This window comes from Lepisosteus oculatus, chromosome 5 (genome assembly GCF_040954835.1).
Source record: "Lepisosteus oculatus isolate fLepOcu1 chromosome 5, fLepOcu1.hap2, whole genome shotgun sequence".
In the NCBI taxonomy this organism is placed as follows: Eukaryota; Metazoa; Chordata; class Actinopteri; order Semionotiformes; family Lepisosteidae; genus Lepisosteus; species Lepisosteus oculatus.
In genome coordinates, this window is record NC_090700.1 from 22,190,303 (window position 1) to 22,214,361 (window position 24,059).

General features: G+C 35.2%; 1 protein-coding gene across 7 annotated transcripts in view; it reads right to left on the reverse strand.

Moving 5' to 3' along the window:
• Positions 1 to 24,059, reverse strand: part of robo1 (roundabout, axon guidance receptor, homolog 1 (Drosophila)) — a 502,926-nt gene that overhangs the window by 323,671 nt on the left and 155,196 nt on the right. For 4 of the 7 annotated variants that reach the window (XM_015341971.2, XM_015341968.2, XM_069190213.1 and 1 more), the window contains exon 1: positions 23,305 to 23,374. The exons of 2 other annotated variants lie outside the window; for them this stretch is intronic. In XM_015341971.2, coding sequence (XP_015197457.2) covers positions 23,305 to 23,359 — 55 coding nt within the window. In that variant the 5' untranslated portion in view covers positions 23,360 to 23,374. Of the gene's footprint in view, positions 1 to 23,304; positions 23,391 to 24,059 lie in introns of those variants that run through there. One more of the 7 variants, XM_069190214.1, reaches the window with a different exon arrangement.

Sequence of the window (24,059 nt, forward strand, 5' to 3'; positions counted from 1 at the left end):
GGCAGACTGCTTTAAAGAACAATATAATATTTTAAGTACAGCAAAGAAGGGGTGGAAAAGATCACAAGGAATCTTGATGGCAGGGAAAAATAGCTATGTTCTCCTCACCACCTTTGTAATATAATGGACAATTATTTTGGCTGTTTTATAACCATCGATTTGGGATAAGCAATTACTTAGTCATAACCGAACACTACAATCGCCTTGCAGGCCAGAACAGTTGAAGATAGCAATCAGTGTGCTCCAAAACATGGGTTATCAAGTCACGCCTTTTGGCTGGAAAGGATTCTCTAGGCGGAAGATGTACGCAATTTTTACTGATAAAGTCACACTTTCGGTTGCATACTATCATCAAGAGATCACTAGTGCACAGATTGTCCAGAGACTTTGCTATATAAAACCTTCGACTGCAAGGTCATAACCGTGATCGCCTGGAAAAAACTATTTCCCATCTTAAAACTGTCTATTTTGACAATATTTTTAATTAGCTCACTTTACCATTGCAGTCTTTGCACCATCACAGGAGAGATTATGAAAACAATATCCGCATGCCTTCTGAAATAAGCACTGCCATGATCTGCTTTCTTTCCACACTGTACACATGTCATACAACAGACAGGTCTGGATGTCAACAGGACCACTAATTCAGCTTTCACTAATAAGAGCTCACAGCAACCACCCATACATAGTGGCTCTATATCAAGTGTAACAGCTGGGAAAACGTAGTCATAGTCCTCAAAATAACCTAGACAGAGTTAAAGAGTATTGCAAGAGTAGAGTTTTATCTTATAGGTACATGGAGCCACCTTGAACCATCTTAAACTGAATGAGCCACTTGAGATCGTCCAAAAATGTTTATGCCTAGGTTAACTCTTTTATTATCAAACTGAGGTGCTGAAAAATAGAAAGAGATTTCCTCAATGGAGAAAAGCAAAGATACAATACAGAGTTTGGCAAAATGTTATGTTGTATACAGTGTGTTGTATACTGTATACTGTATATTTTAAAAAGAAGGCCATAAAACCTAAGACTGCTGTTCAATTAGTGTAAATGGAAATTTGGAAAGTGTTCTAATAGTGTGTTGATTGAGGTCAGCATTCACCGTAATTAAAAAAGAGATCTACAGTCACCTGATGACATGCTTGAAATGACACAGTGGTGAAGCTCAATATATAAAAAAGAAATGCACTGCAGATTTATAGATAGTTTCTAAAGAGTAATACAGTATTGATTCAGAATGTGTACAGGATTATAGTCTTTTCAACTTTTCAGTTCACATATCTCTCAAAAACTGCTTAATATCTGTTCATGCTATATTCCTGTTTTGCTTAAAATAAATACATTTAGAATAGGTGAGACTAAAAGGAGGTTGATAGTGATATGTACTCAATAATTCATGTGTAAAGTCATGTGAGGGGATTGAGTTTATCAGCAGTGTACACATGCACTGCCTGCGTAATTAAAAAACAGCGCCTACAGCTGATAGGCATGCAAAATTAACAGGACCAGCCTTAATCCTCCAACATAGGTGGATCATACATCTTTACAAATGTATGTTTATGTGAGCACTGTATTTGAAGATAAGCTGCTCAGATATGTTGAAATGACAAAATTATGAGTCTATACAACATTCTATTCGCAGGAGTGGGTATTCTTAGCTCTTTTATGGGATTGGAGAGTATATAACAAGAATGTATGTCCAATGCTTTTGTGTATTTTACTGTAATTATCTCAGAAATAATATGCTGACCCTAGCCTTGGTTACAGTTTTATTAGAAAACAGTCAGTTCAAACATAAAATTGTCAAACCTCTCAGTTCAACATACTGTATACTGTAGCTACATTTTTTTTCTTTTTGAACTGAAACAGCAGCAGGAGAAATACAGTAATACAGATGGAAAATCATTTGTATCTACCCGTCCATAAAACAGATTTAGAGCCAATGCAGTTTCTTAATTGAGAAACAAAGCTATTGAGCAAAGTTGAGTTCAATTGTTTTGTCTCATAGCTCACACAAGCCTTTCTAATGATGATGCTGCTGAAAAACAAAGTCATCCAATGCAGTTCACATCCACCTGTGTTTGTGATGTGTTAATGCAAAATTCATGCAATTGCCTTTATTTACCAGATATAAAACAAACACCCCAGTTCATCTTGTAAAGGCCCTGACTTCGTTACAAGTTGTGTCACTCATTGAAGCCACCAGCATGATGTGTGATCAGCAGACACAGAGATTTAAGGTTAGAGTCAACTATGAATGCTGCATTTCCAGTAGTGGCTCTAGATACTGTCTGGGAGCCTTTAAAGGGTCTATTTCAGTTCCATCTTTAAAAAAATGCAACACAAAAATCATTTGACTTGACACTACATATGTATTTCTTTAATTCTCCTACTTCAGAGCAGAAGAATGAAATGAAAATGAGAAAAGGAGAATGAATAAAGAACACTTTAAATTTTAAATACTAGCACAGTAGCTCTAAAATTAATACAAAATATTTCACTTATTTTTCCATGAATGCAGAATACAGTGCCTGTGGAAAAAAACAACTAAAGAAAACATATTTAGTATTATTTAAATGTAATTCTTTAAATATTATGATATTACGATTTCATATGAAAATTAAGATCTTTGTACTGTAAGAGCTCATTTCATTTAGGATATCAAATTGCAGCCTTGTATTTTGTATTTAATTCATGTTGTTATGTTAATACCTTTTTACTTTTTATTTAGATCAGAAACATGTTACTTGTATCACTGAGATATCAAAAGAAGGCAAGTGAGGTGTACAACATATACATAATTAAAAACTACTAAGAATTAACTAATTGAAAGGACCTTTAATTTAAGGAATTAAACTTCAGTTGGATTATATCATTCACAGTTCCCCACATTCACAGTTATTGTGGATACACCACAATATACTGTAGGAACTAGGAGTGGTGCAAATACAGACTGCCAATCAAATTTTCATGTGTAGTTAAGGGGATCTTTCTCTGTATTCCACCTGGAGCACTTACTCAAGTCAGCCCTAAAGCACTGGATACAGTTTTACCAAGACAAGAGAGTTATTTCATCACCATTTGCTTTTCAACATAAAGAAGCTAAAAACTTACTTCCTAAGTACACTGAATCTATAGCTGGTGAGGCGCTTAATCTCTGGGGAAAAGAGGACAGCATTATCTCCCATTTGTACAATTTGAAGGATTTTACGCCACTTTAACTTTCACCTTCACGCAGTTCTACTTGATAATCTTATTACATCCGTGGAATTGGGATTGCATCAACCATGACAGCGTGGTTCACTGAAATACCAAGCAAAACAGTCTACCTCTTGTTCACACATCCTGAGAAAAGGAACTTGTGAGCACAGAAAAGAGAAAGGGGAATTGCACCCTCAGGTCCACTCATATAGTACTAGAGATCAGGGAAACAAAAGAGCAAAACTAAGCAATGTCTTCTTAATGTCTTAGTACCAGGTGACTGGATGAAGCAAATCTCCTGAGTGCCATAGCAGCAGAATAGTGTTACCATCTGTTCAGCTTAAAGGATCAGTGTTGTTTTATACCTCAAATGAAAGAGCAATTGTGATATTTTTGGTCCTTCGAAATAGCCAATCACACAGTCCTTTTAGGTTCGGTGTGTTACACAACACCATAACACCTCTAGCCAAAACATTGCTCTACTATGGTTGCTTATATTGGTCTGTAGTAATAAACTATATGGTTGCTGTAACCAGTTGCATTTTTGTTATTTTTCTGTATCAAATCTGAGACTTTTTTTAAAGAACATCCATGGTGTCACACATCTGTTATTAATACTTCCCCTCTTACTGTGTGAAAGTCTTTTCCCCATCCACTTAATAAACCATCTGTACTTGATCTTAGATGAGAAAAATGTGACTAAATAAAGTAAAGATCCATCTCTGATCCAGCTGTATGTAAATACAATTGCTAAGATATATAGATAACTATAGTTGCCAGCTCCATATTGTAAGCCAAATAATCTTTATTAGCATACTTATGATGAAACAAAGACACATCTCAATATTTTATGACACTGCAGTACTCTTTAATATAAGTCATGTTTAATACACACTATTCACAAAAAAATACAAGTACTGTATATTTTAAAAGCACTGGGCTGATGCTTTTTTTCAAGTACATTTATATTCAGAGAACCACAGATGCAGTGCCTTGCTTAAGAATACAGCGGCAGCAGAAGCAGTGCCTTATAAGGGATTTGAACCTTCAACATTCTACTACTACTCCAACCCTTACTCCAGGATTATCACTACTGATCATGTGGCTTTGGCATCAATGAGGGTATTTTATTGATTTTGGACTCAGCATCTGAAATTAAGGAGTGGTGACATGCACCTCAGTTTGTACATTCTCAGTATGCTAGAAATTATAAATGGGGTGTGACTGGGCATTCTGTGCCATGTGCTTGCCACGGCTAAGTGATATCACTGTACAGATGAAACTCCCTATCTGGCTGTTGCCTGACTAGAGACAGCTGGCAGACTGATGCACGAATGAACTTAGTGTTGTACATTGTGTTATCAGCGGGCTCCACAGAAGGCCCAAAGACATTGGAAGAGGGCATGGAGTGGATTTCATGATACTGTTGTACAGTACAATGGCAATGTCAGGTAAATGTCAAATTAAGATGAATGAAGTGAGGGACATTTGTGTATTTCTAAACTACTGACTGTTTATAAGCACACTATACCAACAGTGGTAAACTACAGTATGTACAAGGCAACTGCAAGGTTACACCTCTCACAAGACACCATTTGCACTGGCCACCCACAGACCCAACAGTTTTTAGTTGACATGTTTCTCTGCAGTTCTGAGGTGGTCACGGGGGAGAGGGGTGTGACTGTTCAGGCAGACACATTCAGTGTGTGAAGAGCAGAACGTGTGATCCATGTTATGTGACAGTGCTATCTGAACAAAACCATAAACTGACATAAATATAACTTATTCTGTATGTATTAGTAAATAAACTACATTAATGATGAATCACACATCATGAATCACACAAAATCACATTTTTTTATTTAACGTATGTACATTTCAAACAAGGTTTAAGGAAAGTAGTCAGAAGCCATAGTGGGAAAAGACTATTAAGTATTCTTCACTTTGTTCTTGAACCTTTTGTGGAATGACACAACTCATCCAACTCTAGTTATAGGAATATGAAATATTGTTTTCTAACAACCTGGACCCTGACTTCTTTATTAGTCAAATGTAATGATTTCTACATTAGGTTTCAGTCCCTTTTAAGGGTCCAGTTAATGATAAGGCTCCTCATCCGTTCAGAGACTGCCTGCCTTAGCAAGAACCATTTATCACCAGCTCCTCTCCTCCGAAGAGGTAGCATAGATGGAAATATGGCACTGCCTGTACAGGACACTGATCTACTTTGACCAGGCACTGACTTCCATGGGAAACCATGCGTTGGCAACTTTCAAATCAGAGAGCACACGTACTTGTAGAAGAGGTATCAGTCACGGGCATTCACTTTCTTCTACTTGTCTTTGTTCAGTGTACTAATGCAGTAAGGCTGGGATAGGACAAAGCAACACAACACTTTTAAAACTCTGGATAAAGATTTTTTGTTTCAGGTTACAGTTCACTGCCCATGACATTGAGCTGTGAAGGCGTCAGGTATTGCTCGGCCTGTTCGGTTAAGGCTTAAAGTGGTACAGGCAAAAAAGAAAAAACAACTTTGTGCAGATCCATTGCTTTACCTTGTATTACAGAATTTTGGATATCATCTAAACAGTAATTTTACTGTTGTGATCAGTGCAAAACATAATCATGCCATACAGCAGCCTGCCTTCCACTGGGCTTACTGTACATTTTCATCAAAAGAAATTAGTAGTTAGAATTACCTATTTTTTAAGATGCACATTTTAGTACCATATTTCACTGATATACTTGTAGGGGCAGTTTGAGTTGAGTAAACTGTCATATTCAAGAGCACAGCTTCAGTTACTTCACCTGTGATTTTAATCCACAACCCCTCTAGCCAAGAGTCTAAAGCATTAAATACAAAAACTGCCAGGACAGCCAATGAGCCCTTCAGAGTTGTGCAGTATATCTTATGTAACATTAATTAAAAGTAATTATAAATACTTTCCATTGTGTCACCAGGGAGATCTCTCACAGGGCAGCATGATTTGCATAAGAGAACTTAAAGTGTCCAAAAATAATTAGTCCTTGAGCCTGTCTAACTTATTATTGTCTATGGCATAAAATATAGATAAAAGACAGATATAAGAATATCTGTCTGTCAACTTTGCATTGTTGTTTTCAAGCAATGGTTCATTAAGATTTCTATTAAGCCTATTACACATTTAGCAAATATGTTTTTGTTATATGTACTGTATATGGTAGAGCTTAAATACAGTTAATTAACTGCTGTTCTGAGAGAAATAAGAAATCTTTGCTTTGTTTACTACTAACAAAGTAAGGAAACCTTTGATTAGCAACTGATCCTAAAAGGACAATTAAATCTGAGTTTCTGAACAGTAATTGAAGAGTAAGGGCATACATTAATTCATGTCACATGTGGAATATTAATACTAAAGATGAAAATATCTAATAATTCCCAACAGAAAGCTACTATTTTTGTAAATGACTGAGTTATTATTCTAAAAAATGACCTGTAAATTTATGGTCAGCTTTAAAATGTGCTGTGCATGATAATTTTGACCAGACTCACCAGAGTGTCATTACTTAAAAATAGAAATGCTGAACATTTGTTTTCAGCAACAGCGATATTTCAAGTTGTATTCCAGCTGTTTCAAATGATGGTGTTTAAAATACACTGCATGATTTCGATTTTTTAATCCAACAGATGCACTTTTTTTTAGCAAAAAACAAAGCAAAATAATCATCCACGTTACACAATTTCGAGTTCCTTTGGCTCAGTAACAGATTTGCAGATTGTGTATCCACACTAACTATAAAGTAAAGTCAAAAGGAAAGCAGAAAAATTGTTCCCAGGTATATGATGAAAACATACTGTATTCAAAGAAGTAACTCAGCTCTGAATTCTGTCTTCTAAGTGCAAATCTTAGTCTTATTCAAATGTCTTTAAATAAGAAGTTATCTTTTTAACTATTTAAGTGAATTGCACAGACTGTCAAAATGCATATTTAATACAAAGCTACACTTATGATACACTTACACTAATGATAAAATATATACTGTATAATTCATTATACATTATAATTCATTATACAGTATGATATTTATTATCTATAATTAATACACTGTATATTTTGATAGTTTGCAGATAGTTTGCATTGATATTAGTTTGAATTGAGTATGAATCTGAAACAGATGCATATGAAACCACTATACTGTATGTACAGTAACTGACATCTGGTTAACATTCCTGAAAAGCACATCAAAGCTAACTGCAGACAACTACTAATGGGAATATGTGTTTTTACAAAGTGTTTTTCCATTTTCTTAAATACTTTTGTGATATGATTGCTTTTAAGTTAGAAGTTTAAGCTCCTCACAACTCCACCCCATGTCCTGGTTCCAGTTAATTATTTTAGGATTCTTGTAGGTTTGGAAATGCCTCCTGTCATCTCTCCCTTTCCTGACAAGGGCATTAGTATATCATCATCATCCCTGTCTAATTTTCCTGGTCTCATTCATGCTGTTTTTAATTCAGAAAATTAGGAGTCTTGTCTGTTACCAGCTGGGCCAGCTCTGACCACTTCAAGGGTCTCCTGTGCGGTCAGTATAATGAGTTCAATAACAGCATCTAAAACATTGCAGAAATGCTCCGTTCAGCAGCCCTAGCTGCCTTCTGGCATTTGGAAGAACAACCGCACACACAAATTATATCACAAAGAAAATCTGCAATGGCAGTTAGACATTTAAAAAAAAGATAAACAAAACCCACTTTTTCTGGCAAATGTAGTTTTTAAAACACATTTCTCCTCCAGTAATCCTTCTTTTTAAGATAATGATCCCACAGTAGCTGTTGTTTCCAATGACAATGTTCACAGAGCCATTTCGAGAGTCATATGATTTTATTAGAACAGTCTGTACCACACACATATACAAAAATATCACATTCTGGATTATATATGGTTGTCTTCTTTTCTAACATTGAGCGGGACCAAACAAAAATGAAAAAGAAAACATTTCTAAAATTACCACAACTGAAAGAGAATCAGTAATTGTAATTATTTATAGGAAAATATGTACTTCCACAGGCTTTATTCATTACATATAGAATTTCAGAATTTTCTGAAAATGCCATTAGAAATTTCATACAACTACAGTATGTCTCTACAAATAGAAATAAAAGCTTTTCTTCAATCTCACATATATCTTTACCTAAGCTGATGTTGGAAGCCAATAAACCCAAACAAATGTGTCCACAACCTTAATTGCGAGCTGTGTTTCTTTTAATCTTTTTCTAATCTTTTCTTTTAAACCTTTTTATATTTTTCTAAATGATAACTGTGAAGGATAGCTTGGTACCTACCATAAATAGCTATAATTCTGGAATCTCACCAAGCTCATTGCTTGACAAAATGCAAAAATCAGAAGGATGAAATTTACATGAGCTCAGAGACACACTTTCTGACCCAAACACGTACTGTATCATAATGAGCTTCTCTTTTTATATTTGTGCAGTAAAGATACTGAAACGCGTTATAAAACTAAAGAAAATCACCTTGAAACTACCTTGAAATCTTTAGTGCTGAAATATCTATTTTATATTGTTAATTAACTGGCTTATGAGCCCAGCTGCTTCCTTAGAAAAAAAAGTTTTTGCTTTAAATCTGTGCAGTACTAAAAACTGAATCCCATCTTTCAGACTTTATTATTGGCACTTTTTACCTGAAATAGGTTAATTCTCCTTATTTTAAGTACTCATTTGTGCATAATATGCTCTGTAAATGTAAGAAACATTAATTTGCATTAACCCAGTCAAGAAACAGTATAATTGTATGCTTCTAAATGGAGGTGTTATGAATGAAATGTGTAATGTTCAATGGGAAATTTAGAATAAAAAGTATCAAGCTAACTTGTAATGTGCATTAAGTTCTTGAGTCTATTGTTATTTAAGGAAGAAACAGTAGGATTCTCTGAGGATATACATTCTGATTGCTTGGGCTGCCATGCCTCAGATTTTCCAAGAAATAAACAGCCTAGCCAAGTAATTCCATGCAAAATCGTGTTAATCACAGACGGAATAAGTGATCTTATCCTCAGGGTGGCTTCAATTAATGGGAAATTCCTGAGGAGAGCTGCATTCTGAAGAAGAATATACTCATACAGTACTGTAATTGCAACAAAAATGGAGAGTGTAAATATCAGGCAGTAATGATCCTGGAACCATTGTCAATGCTGAAGAGTAGAATACATATACAGTAATACAGGATCAAGCCTCAAGCCAAACAAATGAACATCTCTCTCTCTAAAGCCCGTCTGTGGAAATTGACTTTATGGGAGTGGAGCTCCAGGGGAATTTGTGTTCAGTTTTTTGCCACCCTTGTTTTATAGTGTCTAACTCTAACCTAGCTAGAACATAAATATGTGAATTTCAAAGTAATACTATAACAATTTTTTTTATTATTTTGATTAAGGCCAGAATAATACCTTGGTATATAGAAAAGAAAAGATATCAACCTGGAGCAAGCAAGTATGTAAATAATTTACTGTATCTGCAAAATTTAATGTGATGCTCTGCAAATCTGATAAGTACTTGTTCTGTAGTATGCAGTGACATCTCAAAATGTTTGTAATAGGATTGTCAACCACAACAACATTTAAGATAAGGAAGAATTGTTCAAATATTCTCAAAAACACATACAGCTACAATCCCAGATAATGCCTAATGTACATCATGGGTGTTAACCAAAAAACAGTCCCTTCTCTAAAACCTAAAAGAGGAAAGAAATAACAATTGCTCCCATAAGGATACAGATATTTAACAGGATTAATACGGATTGTAAAATGAACTTTCAGTATATCTCACTACTTAGTCTTTTCTTATTTAACAAAAAAAGAACTTCATTAATAAAAATGTGATTGTGAAAAGAAAGCTTGTTTCCTTGTACATGGGGGCTTCATGAATGGGTGTTTAAGATTCAGAATTGCAATCTGCCCAGTGAAAGATGTTTTAGATTGTGACCTTGTGAAAGGTACAGTAATTGAGATTCACAGCTCATTGATGCCTAATTAAAATGGGTAACCTTCTGAAGTGAAAGTAAATGCTGTGTGGAGTTCCACTTAAAACAAGAAAACTAACCTAAGAAAATGAAAATGTTAGGTGCTGGTGTACATATGATCATCTATTCATGTCACTGTAGTCTGTTATGCTATATCAATTCAAAATCTTTTTATTAACCCCACCAGCAATGATAAATACGGTTATCATCACTTTTACATTTGTATTTTATTCTTAACTCTAGTGGAAAAGTAAATCAGACATTGTAATAGTAATTTTTCTGTTTTTCAGCCATCGATTTTTCATTTTATTCTAAAATTATTTTACAATTATACAATTAATTATTCTAAATTAATTGTAGTTAGAATGGTTCATTGGTGCTTGGCATGTTGCTTTACTCTTTCAGTTAAAACAGCTCCTGAATAGTCTTCAGTGTTTTGGAGGGATTAAGTCAACCTTACCTCATAGATCTGTAAGTAAACAAGATGTTTTCTGCTCTGATTGTTCCTAAACTTAATTTTCACTTGTTTCTAATAAGCCATTTTATACATTATTTTTGCCAGACTTGTTTGTGTACATAAAACATTTTCATTATTTTCATTTATAAATAGTCTAGTTCTTATATCTATTTTTTTTTTCTTCATTCTACTTCATCTGTTTTCAATGCATGTTGGTCACATATTGTGTACTTACTGCATATTTCTATCAATCTCTTTGTGTGAAACTGTGTCACTAAAATGAGGAAATCTAACTGTAATCTGCAAACAAGAGAAGATGTACAACATCTAAAATAACTGAATGTCACTTTAATTTGATAGTTAAAATTCTGTTAGGTATGGAATTACCTAAAACAATCAAATCAGATCTAAGTGTTAAGGAGTTAAATTTGTAAATTGGGAGATGGCTTGCAAAAGTGCTGACTGTTAACATAATGCCACTCACAGTTAGATACATCAACCCTGACAGATCTGTGGTCACAACTTGAACTTGTTAGTGCATCTGGTATTATCATAGTTTCTTTTTAATGCAGTCCTCACAATAGTGAAATTATTCTGCCATCTGTTGGATGTAGTAGAAACAGTTTGTCTTCTTGAAGTAATCTTTGAAAAAGTTCAGTTACAAGTAGTGAACTAAGCATAAAGGTAATGTGGATTTACTCTTATCATGGTTAAGCTTTGCAACATTTTATCTTATTTCATGTAATCAAAACAGGAATTTATTTAATCTCTTTATTATTTTATAAAGCGCACATTATCACAATTCAAGAATGAAAAGAACAGAGAAAATGAAAGTGTTATACTGTAGTTTCAAATGACACATCATACAGTATTAGTAACCAGCTGTAGAATGAAAGATGGATTACAAGCCCCAGAGTATAATCTAATATTGGAATATGAACTACATAATATACAGTAAGAGTAATAACAAAGTATCCATGATTATCTGGTTTGTTTATTACTTGTCTACTAAAAGGAATGATGAACACGGTTCCCTACAGTGCTACATACAAAAATCCTGTTTGCTTAAAACACAAACTCCTAAGGACTTTAGACATTCCAATGTACGTGTATTTATGGCAATAAACTACTCTACTAAGGACTTTAGAGGAAAAAAACACCCTTACGTATTCCTCTGAATGATGAGCTGCAGGGTATTCCCTATGATACATGTAACTGAAGAATTGCCAGATACAATATTTGCAGAAATTTGCAAGTGGTCTCCAAATCCTAGAGGGTCTTTCAGAAATAAGAATGCTTACTCCATTTATTTAACAAATGCTGAAAAATCAATGTTTGCTTGCAAGTTCAAAGGAAATACCAAAACAGTAGGATTAGCAAATACCAAAGAGATTGCTAAGTAAAATTTATAAAAGAAGATTTAAATAGATTTTCAGACCAGGTAAATACCAGATAATATTTAATGTAAATTAATTTTAAAAAAGAGGAGGAAGTTACATGTATAAACTATAAATAGAAAATGAGAAACACACTCCTGTCTGTATATATGGGAGCACCTGGGCGTCCACAGTTGACGACAAACTGGAATGGACCATCAATACCCAGGCCATTTATAGGAAGGGTTAGAGCCAAATACTTTTTGAGGAGGTTCAGGTCCTTGAATGTGTGTAGTGAGATGCTTCTGATGTTCTACCAGTCTGTCGTAGGGAGTGCCAATTTCTATGCAGTGGTGTGCTGAGGCTCTGGGATTAGAGTGGGGGATGCTAATCGGCTGAACAAGCTCATCAAGAAGGCAAGTTCTGTTATTGGGTCTGATCTGGACTCTCTGGAGGTTGTGGCTGAGAGGAGATTGGTGTTCAACTTAATATCCATCATGGACAATGTCTCCCACCCCCTTCATGACATGTTTGGCAGAATGAAGAACACATTCAGCAACAGGTTGATCCTACCACGGTGTGACAGGGAGAGTTACAGAAGATCATTCGTGCCTACTGCCCTACAACCCAACCACAGTACTGTATGTCTGGGCAGGTGCAACACTGACCTGTTGTGACATACCATACCTGTACAACTGAAACCTGAAACTGAAAGTCCTCTGTAACAACTGGTGCTCTGTTTTACTGGTGTTCTGTGTACATCTGATTTATAGAATTGTAATACTTGTGGAATGGGCAATTTATGTATTATTCACAACTGTACAATAGTTGCAATAGTTACCTACTCTGTGCAATATGCTTTGGACTGTGCAATATCTATACTGTGTATTACATCTTCCTTGTGTTCTGTACATTCATACTTTTTTTGTGTGTACTTTTTTTTGTTATGTTTGTAATTCTTTATTCCATTTTTTATTTTTATTTATTGTATTACTGTATTAATGTATTACTACATTTGTACTGTACTGTGTTGATTGTGCCTGGCTGCTGTTGCACTTGAATTTTCCACATGGGATTAATAAAGTACAGTACCTACCTAGATGTTTATGTTTTTTTTTCAACTTAAAATGCAAAAACACACTAGTAAGAAACTATTTAGAGTATTGTGTTCAAGCCTGTCATTCTAGGACATTCCTTTAAGTCTGGTAATATTCTGAATGCTCTTCTGTAGACGGATTTCAGAGCAATAGTCTTTTTAAGAAGGTGATCAACATTGTACACAATATATTAAATGAGGTTTAGTGCATTCAACAATTTTAGCACCACATCCCAGGATTTCAATTATTATATGATATTAACAATATTTCATAACATTTATTTTGCCCTTTTGATTGCTTCCCCTCATTGTCTAAGAGATGTAAATTATTTCAGAACATTTTCTTTAACATAAACACCAACCTAACATATGTAGCTTGCTTATTAAAGAAAATGCTTTCAATCATAACTTATCTTAATAGGTCATTTAACTACTAACAAGATAACAATGCTGCCTACAACTACTAAAAAGATAACAATGCTGCCTTACTATCAAGAGATTTGGAATAAAGTCCTGGAATACTCTAGGTCCCGTACAGTCAATCAACTGCTCACCATTTTAATGCAGACCCATGCCGAGGTGATAGCACAAACAGTACATAGAGTAAATAAGGGGACACAGGCGGTTCAAGAGCAGGCTATAGTTGCCACTCCTCAGTGCACTTGGCAACATCATGCATGTCTCAAATCTGTTTGTGAAGAGGATTGACAATTTACCAAATATTAATGGGGACTGTAAATTAGTGCCATCTGGTGATTTTTCATACTACCATTTCTCACTGACATGCTCATGGGCCATAGTATGTAATTTTCATGTAATCTGAATGGACAGTTAAAGAAATATTCTTGGCTATTAAATTGATATTGTTCACAGATTAATAAATATACCTTACATTAGCATGAGAAAAAGAAAAGTTTCACAAACACAAAAGATAAATTTAAATGTCACTAATGCAATGGACAGCCCTTTGTAAAGGAGAAATCCCATTGAAATTAGACTGTAATGTTAATAAGTATACAGTAACAAATGAAGGTTTGGTCTTTAAATAGGAGATTGAAAGATTTAGGAGATTAGACGTAAAATGCTTGCGATACCTTCTTTTTACAGAAGAGCACATAAAAATACCCTTTCAGCAGATGGAAGAAACTGGAATTAGATTGTTGTAGACTTGGGAACCTCTTAAACAAACATGTTTAAATAACAGAAGCCATTCTACAATTGGCAGTTACCTTAAAGTCTTTAAATGCCTTTCTTACCTCAAGTAATATATTTTCTGCTTGTAAAAGCAGCTTGTGGTCCTGTACTAAACTTTTTTCCTCATGAAAAAGCAATTTGCAACTGCCATAAATCTTCAGAGTATGGAGAACCACCCTTTTCCTGATTTTATATGAGAGGATTCAGAAGCACAGACACTTTTCAAATGCCTATTAGCCCTGGCTATATCATAAATCCAATTCTATTTGCCATTTATCGCAAAACTTTACAATATATGTTATTTAAAACAGCAAAAACCAGGAATAAATGCCATCATTAGCAACCAGGCACATCTGTTCTTCAACTCAGTGGGAAATAATTCAATTTTCCAATATAAATTTATTGTCAAGGCTTTCCATTAATTTTTATGGCTCATTTTCTAATGAAACCTGTGTAGAAAATGCACTCTCTTATGGGTCACTGGAGCTGTACAAGGTTGCATGTCTAAGAAACAGCACAAGAAAAAAGGCCATGTAACTGACAACTGAGTATTAAACATATATGGTACTGTAGGAATTCCTTAACAGCTTTGTTATTTGGAGACATTGGTTTGCAATATTATACATTTTATGACAAGAAAATTAATGTGAAACTCCTATGGAAAACCCACAAAGAAAGAAAAGAGAAATATGATGGCAATTTTTGGTCTGAATGTTATTTGCATAGAAAAAAAAAACAGGCAATTATAAAGAGTATATAGCTTCATATTCCTTGGCAAATCAGTGCCATCTCCCTCTGGTAAAAATATTTCTTCATCAGCCCCAAGATGCACAATGGAACAACAATCCTTTTAGTATATTTTAAGATAACAAAGATAATATTAAAATCTAATGGTTATCAAGTTAGGAACCTTACTGCATTTTTGTTTGAAACAAAAAGCAAGTATTATGAATAAGACATTTCATTGAAAAATCTGCATTCATTGGGTTGTGTATTCATTGTACTTCTTAAATACACCCATTCCTCAATTTATGAGCATAATTTATTCCTCAAAAACTTCATAAAATGAAAATTTGTAAACCAGAAATGAAAATCCCATCAATTTCCATGTAAAACCAGTACATTTGCCTTACCCCCAAAACAGTACTGAATTGACAAAGACCACTATTGCTTGTTTCTGATGGGTAAATTACTCTATTTTTCCGACGGACAATGCATCCATCCACTTTCTTACAACTATCCTATCCCAGCAAGTAATGGATACAAGGCAGATTACACCCTGAACAGGATACCAGTCCATTGCATGGCAGACAGACAAACACAGACATGTACACATTCATAACTTGGACCAATTCTCCCAGATGCTAATTAACATAACAGTATGTTTTTAGACCATGAGAAGAAACTGGAGCAGCCAGAGGAAACTCACACAAACACAAATGGAACATACTCCACACTAATAGCACCCTACTGTAGGTCTGGAATTGAACCTAGTGCCACAATGCTGTGAAGCAGCAATGCTAACCACTGCTCCACCATGCTGCCCAGCAAAATAGACTAAATAAAATGTGTAAAAATTCTAAGCTCTAGGATGCACCATGAAACTGTGTTATAACACTTTGAAGATGGGGTCTTCTTAAGAACTCATCTTATTTTATTTTCTTTGTTACAGTGAAAAACAGACATGAAAATATATACAGAAATTAATAAACCAGGTGTTCTTATGGTGATGTTAAGGCTGTACAGTACATAATTTTAGCTGAGATATTTTATGTTTGCCTTTATAAAATCCTTTAACTATCCTTGTTTCACTTTTGCCTTATGATTATTTTGTTTTCTGAATACATACAGTACAAAATTGTGCTTATAATAAAAGTATTCCATATTCAATCATTTGAAATGGCAAAGGATAGTGCCTACATTGGCAAATAAAATAAATAATAAAATTGAAACTTCTTTAAATGTCCATTTCTACAACAATTTTGAGTTATTCAAATACGAAGGTTGCACCTTTGCACAGACTTTGTGCCCCAAAATGAGATACATTTTGACTTTTCAAAAAGTGATTAATGAAAACATCATAGCAACCACATGGTAAATCTATAATGGCACGAACTGGTAAGGAGAAGAAAAAAAAACCAAGTAAAAACACAATTCAGAGAAATGACCTAAAAAAACGTCTAAAAAAATCCTAAAACCCTACAAAACATAATTCCTTTGACAACACACAATCGGAACTTGGTGCAAAGTATGACATCATTACAGGGGAGAAAAATGGTGCTAAAACACAGAAAATAAAGTAGGAGACAGAAGAGTTGAGGGTGTGCAGCATACACTATATAGAGTCTTTACTATCCCTCAGGGGGAAATTTGTGTTACTGCAGCAGTGTTGGAGTACAGATGGACAGAAATAAAACATGACATCAACAATACATTATTTTATTTGCATAGAAAATCACGTGTTAAGTATGAATATGGCTATACTGTAGGTATGAATGACAACTTATACTGTATCTATCGGTGTTTGGAGTTGGGAAGTCTGTATCTGCATTCTGATGGGAGTAATTGGAATTCATTAAACAAGTGGTGTGAAGGATCATCACAGATGGATTTTGCTTTAAGCAAAACACGTTAATGATAGGTGGTGGAGAGTGCTGGAAGATCAGCACCAATGTGCCTCTGACTCACAAGACTGCCCAGCTTGTTCTTGTCTCTTAGATGCAGGCTACCAAACCAGCAGAACAGGGTAAATGTTAAAACAGATTCAAGAAAGGACTGATAAAACAAAATCAACAACGTATTATCAACCTTAAAAACTTATATAGTAGAGTGGAACAAGGGAGCAGAATCAGAATGAAATCGTTTCCAAGGTCCTTACCAGTGAATATTTTTTTACAGGAACTGTTTCAAAAACCTGATTAAAATGACATCTGTAGTGTAGAGATGCACATAACAAAACAACACTAATTTCTAATGGATTAAATCCATTGTTGTAAATATATGTAAATATGTAAATACAGATATCAAATATTGTGAACAAAAAAGATCAAATGGTCATAGTCAAGTTTTGATAGTTTGTTACAATGAAATATGGCACAGTGTGAAAATGATAACATTACAAATTTAGTATCAGGTGTAGACAGAATGTATACAAAGACCAGTCTTTCAAAAGACAGCTGTGGGATCTTTCACTATACTTCCTGAGAAGCTACAGTAAGCTGTTGAAGGCTGGCTGGTTGTATTTGTTTTCTGTTGATAATATTGGCACGCTTGTCTCACATGTATTCTGGACTCAAGGCAGGAGTAGGGTTTCTGTTTCATATTCATATGGAATTAATCCTAGGAAAGTGAGAAAGGTTACAAATAAGAGGGGGACATTTTACTAATCTAACTCATTTGGTCTGTAGTATCTAAAACTGTAAATCTGAGAATCTCATCCAGCTGTTTCCTGAAGGAAGCAAGGGTATCAACTTATCATTTAGCCAAAATGACTTTGGTCTTTTGTCTTTATTTTTAAAGTTGACTCTTTAAATCTAAAAATATTAGTTTTTTACCCATTTAAGGCAGGGCATTCCTTTCAGCCTTAAAACTGGTTCTTGTTCTTTGGACTGATTCCAGATCAGCAATATCTTTTTTGAAGCCCAAAGAAAAGACATTAAAGTTTGTTTATATCAAGTGCAAATAATATCACACTTTCTCATTTAGCATATCCTAATCCACAAAAACACCACAGAAAACACTGTTTATCAAAAGAGTAATTTCCTTAGAAAGAGTGACATCATATTTAATTATACAGTGCCTATAGAAAGTCTATATACCCATTCCAAAGTAATACATTTTGTGGCCTAACAGACTGAAATTAAGATACCTTAAATCAGACATTATTTAACCTTTACCTTTTACAACTTATAAATATATTTTTGATTAAACTTTGGCAGCATTTTCACTGATCTCTAATGACTAAGAGTGTTGACAGGTGATGAGGTGATGAATGTCAAGTTTGGAAAACATAAGAAAAAAATAGAAAGGAATAGAACCCTGCTTATTGAGTGAACAATGCCTTGGAGCTGTAAGTCAGAGTATTTGGTGTATAAGAGTGTTTGCACTCAGTTCTTGCTAACAAATAAGTCTGCATGCCTGCATCTCTGAATAATGGTGGATTTGTTATTGGTTATTCTGTTAAGGCTACAAGAACTGTAAACCACTCTCTCAAGGAGAGATGAGTTGCACAGACATGGTGTCACGCCCTCTGCCACCAGAGGGCGCTCCTTCTCTGTCCTGTCCCTAGTTTCCGGTCTGCTGTCCTTCCTGTCCCTCTCTTTCCCTTGGGCTATATATTTCCGGGTCTTGCACTCTGTCCTGGCTCAGCATTGACGTTCGGATGTCCTGAGACCCGCCTAGAACCAGGGCGCCCCACGTCCGCTCCCTGAGGGCATAGGTTTCTATACGGCATTCCTGAACTCTTTGCACTAATGAGCCCGGGCCTTTTTCCCTTCTCGCCGCTACGCATATGGGTCTTTTTCCGCTCTCCTGCTCCCCACGGTTAGTCCCTTTGGACGTCCGTGACACATGGCCATAAAACCATTTGGCCATGCACAAAGTAGTCCTGATGATTAAAAAAAAAGTCAAGAGACTCACCAACACCACCACAAGCTCATACATTTGAGGCCACTACTTAGCAAGGAATGCAAGGAAGGGCTTTTGTTAAGCAGTTAAAAGAAACTGAGCAAATGTACCTTATAATCATCCATACAGTATATACTGTATCCTTTGTTTTGTGAACACCATGTTTTGCCATTCTACTGATATTAAATGAAGACGTCACATGGCTATACTGAAAAGAAACATAATCAACTGCTTTTAACCTCAAGAAACAAGGGATGTCCAAGCAAATGCACAAAGATATTACTTGTTTGATCTTAAATTAAATAGCAAATTATAAGAATTCTGATTGCAACAGCCATTGAAAGGCTTTAGAATTTAAAAAACATCATTCTGATCCATCCACATTAATTGATGGTCCCACTTTGTATATGAATATAAGCAATAGGATCATACCACACTCTCTCATTTGCCCACTTCTTAAAGAAATAGGTTGCATTCAACATTTGCTTGGGTTCAGTGATTGATAGTGTAAAAATGTTTATCTTCATGAAAACATACAGTAATGTACTTTCATGCTTTTTGCCTCAAATAGAACTTGAATTTATTAACAATTAGCTGTTCTATATTTGAGCAAACTGCACTTTTCTAATTATTTATTTTTATCAATTCCTTCATCTCATTCTATAAACCTTTGTATTACTTTTATTTCTAATAAAAGATTTATACCTGCTCTTGGTGTTTCAGTAACCTACGACATGTGGTATGGGTCTTGCAGTTGAAAGCGCTTACAACAGGTTCTAAGGCTTAGTCACATGTGCTATTCTGTCAGAATATTTACAAGATTGGTGCAAGGTTAAGGTAACCCTCCGAAGCAACATCTCAGGTGAATTTGCTATGCGGGGAGCCAAGTATTTCTTACTGAGGTTAAACAACAATATAAAGGTTATTGAATTAATATTTTAAGTGGACAACAGTGATGGATATCAGAAAGTGTACAAAAATATGCTGAAGTGTAGACGTATATGCTAAGTTTTGTGTACAATAGTCCAGTCAATGGGGAATTCTAAGTGTGAATGTCTGAGCAAGAATGTGTAGTCCACAAAACACAGCTTGTAATAAGTGACGGCAAACTGAATGCCCAGTGCTGAAGTCTTGAGACCTCACTCCTTTGGGATGTGATTGGAGTGCTGTGGATTTCCTGCTAACCAGATTTCAGCCTTATTAAACATTTATGGGATGAGCTTGAATGATATTTGGGATATATGTCATAGGGTTCAGTGAACACACACTTGCTTGCCAAAGCTTTACAAGAGAATATAAGCAAAATGTGGTACCTGCAATTGGTTGCAAAGCAAGTTCTGCAAATGTACAGATTGTATTACATCCACTGGTGGACCCCTTAAAATGCTATTACCCTGTAACTTTCAAGGCTGCCTGCCCCTTTGATTAGCCTGATAACGTGTTTGAATTTATTGGAGTTATAAGTTAAATTTTTTATGATCACCTGGGTACAAACATTCTGCAGGAACCTGTTGAGTTCAGTGTTGTGTGCCAGTAAATAATGTCTGTGATGCTGACACATCAAAGGAAAGATTACATACTCTAAATGATGAAGATGCCAAACCTGTAGTCCCCACATATAAGCTGCAGTTGTGACCGAGAGGACACACAGAATATTATACTGAATGCATCTATAGTTCTGAATCAGTTTCTCTCAATAATTTTTCAATTCAATTTATTTTTATATAGTGCCTTTCACAACAAGGTTGCCCCAAGGCACTTACTGTAAATTTCTTCTTGCTTGTGCAGATACAGTACTGTTCCTAAAGAGACTATACAGTACCTAAATAAATTTCCTTTAACATGACTCCCCGTAAGGTGTATTTAATGATTGATTTGTGATAAGTGTTTGTGTTTGCATTAATCTGTTTTTAAAGCTATATTCTAATTGCAATGGTGTGCTGTGACTAAATGGTATAAAGTAAATGTGAATATATCTTCACTAGACAGTGACATACTGTATGTGGAAGGTTATTTTTATAACTGTTCAGTAAAATTGCAGAGGATGAGTAAATACTTTATTATATTCAGTACATTTCATTCAGATTTGTTTAACATTCTGTCTCAAAAGTGAATCCATGTAAATTCAGATCCATACAGATAAGAATGATGAGACAATGGGCTGGAGAAGAGCAAACTGATCATTGTTGCACCAAGTAAAAACTGATCAGGATCTCCAAGGCATAATGAAGACCTCCTGCAAGACAGCATGATGAAAGTTGTAGGATTCGATAACATTTGCTAAACATAGAAATTTGTGGAAGAATCTAAAGAGAATTACTTTATAGAATATTGGATTGGCAGTAGATGATGATATGGTACATAAGATGCATTGCTACATGAAAGTTTTATACAGAGATCCCTGTCTGCAACCTTTCTCATCTGTGTTCCTCAAGCAAATATCTTACCAACACAAACATGTACCTTGGGATCCAGTTAGAATTTTCTTGAAATAACTTTGTGTTAATTGAAATTAATAGCCACAAATTCTGATCCTTTCTTCTGTTTGAGAAATTACAATTTTAGCAATATGGGTGACATGCAGAATTATAATTTTTTTGAGTTTGCAATCCAGCTACTCAGAATGGATAATAAAGAAATAAATATATTTTTGAAAAGAAGACTGCATATGCCTCTCCTGCAGAGAGATCAACATGTACTTAATCATATCATGAAGGGTTTGGAATGAGGATTCTTAAATCGTAATAAATAGTTTGCCACAATCAGTGTTTCTATTTACATGACTTATCACATTGAATATCATTCATCTGGTGTAGGAGAATAGAAGACACCCTATATGGGAAGGGTTTTTTCAATTCAAACTTTAAAAATGATTCTATAAGAAACCAATGCAAGTAGTTATCTTGAAAATGTAAACTCACCAACACACCAGGTACAAAGCAGGCCCCAGAATTTTAGTCTAATCATTAGGTAAGCAAAATTCTCATGCACAGTATTCAATCAGGAGCTCACCAGTACTATGTTAGCCTTAACCACTCAGCCAGCCAAGAAGTTACAGGAACACTTTACACAATGGAAAGCCCCCTTGCAAATAGTGTGGAGCAAAATGATCAGTCATCAAACTAAAATGTTACTTAGATTTACCGATGCAAAACTATATGAAATCATAGCCAAAAACACTGAGTGCATGCCAAGATTATAAATCACACCCTTCTCCTCTAGTGATTGATATAAGCTGAGCAACTGGTTTTGCTCAGTATCAAAATACTTTTCTAAGAGGCCCTTTGGAGTCAATGATGATTTCAAGGGTGTAGTTAAGGGACACATTTCCATGGAAAATGAGTTGTAATGTAATCACCGGAGCCTTTGATAGAAATCACATCATTAACTCTAGTGTGACACAAAATGTTCTCCGGTTCAAGTGCCCAACCTCAAAGTCTAATCCAGAATACAGAGCTGATCTGAAGATAAAGACTAACATGGAAAATTTGGAAAAAGCAAAAAATAATTTAAGCAAAGGAAATATGCAAACAAGCAAATTTCCCATGAGTCTTCTCTGTACTAATTATAGCACTTGCACCAAGCTAAAGCTCTTATGAATCAACTTGGTTTTTAGTAAGACATTTAAAGTAATTCAGAACAAAAACATTAGCTTTATTTGATACTAATGGGATTGATTTTACAACCCCACTAATTGTTATACAAGAATTTCTGAACAACTGAGCAGAACTATGGAAAATTGTCAGTCAAACCCAAATCATTAATGTAAACATTCAAAATAGATATCAAATTCTGCATTTGCCATTTTCCCTTCAGTTGGGTTAGATGTGTATAACACATAACTGGAATTATTAGGACAGTGAACATACTCTAAGCAGCTGGGGCATCAGTCTATCCTAGTCAGTGCAGTGCTGAAAAAGGCATCTTCTCAATCTTTTTTCTGGTTTTTAGAAAGGAATACTGCCACAGTAGCATTGTATGTTCTTCTTAGAACTTCTCAGCGGTGCAGTTAAAGTACAAATTAAAAAGAAAAGAAATTAAAAGAAAAAAGAAACACAGGTGGAGTTCAATGCTACAATGCAGCAGGTATTACTGTATACTGTATGTCAGATAGATTGCCCTGTTCCCTTTAAAACCCCAAATAAATCACAAAACACCCATTATCACTGAAACATTCCTCTTTTAACTGAACCCCCCCCCCAACACATAAAGTGATTCACAGTAGGTGTGGTCATCCTGTGCACGACTTAGCCTAGCCTGCAAAGCTCTTGTAGTTTAGAAGGGAAGCAACACCAAGGGGAAAGATCAGGGTATGAGATAAAAAAAGAGGTTACTCACGATTCTTGTCACCTTTCCACCTTGACCCTGTTTTAAATCTCCCTGAGATGTCCATAGCGTTACTCAATTCCATAATCCAAAACAGCAAAAGCAGGAGAACCGTTATAGCCATTCCGCACAGAGCAAAAATAATAATACTGAAGTGACACTGAGCTAATTTACTGAGTACATTTTAGCTTAACATGTATATGTCCTCTTTTTTTTCTCTCAAAACATCAGGACAGAAAATATGTTTCTGTAAGAAGAGGAAAACATTAACTGTCATCTGTCAAATTGATTGATCCCTCTAAAGCACATTACAGCAGGGTGACTGTAACTCCTCCATCGGAAGGTAAGTAGGACAGTAGTCTGATTTTTTCCTTGGATTTTCTCTAATGCTGCTGGTTAGCAGTCATCCTTTATCACCTTTTGGATTCTTTAGTGTTTAGTGCAGCCCTTCAGAAGTGTTCTGGTTTGCTTTCACTTAAGAGTCCTTGCAAAAACACTCCCTTGCAGACGAGTAGTTGGTGAGATGCAACATTCGGGCTTGATTTAGAACAGTTCTGTAGTTGAAAGGTAGCAGGCGTTAAGGACATATCACAAATTTTGACAGTACCCCCCTTCACAAAGAGAACAGAAAATTTAGGAGCTAACAAAAAAACACACGAATAAAATTGCACTACAGCTGCATTTACATTGCAATCCTATTTCTGGAAGAGATGAAGCTCAGAGACTGCACGAGAGAGAGCGATAGAGTGAGAGAGAGTGGGTGAGAA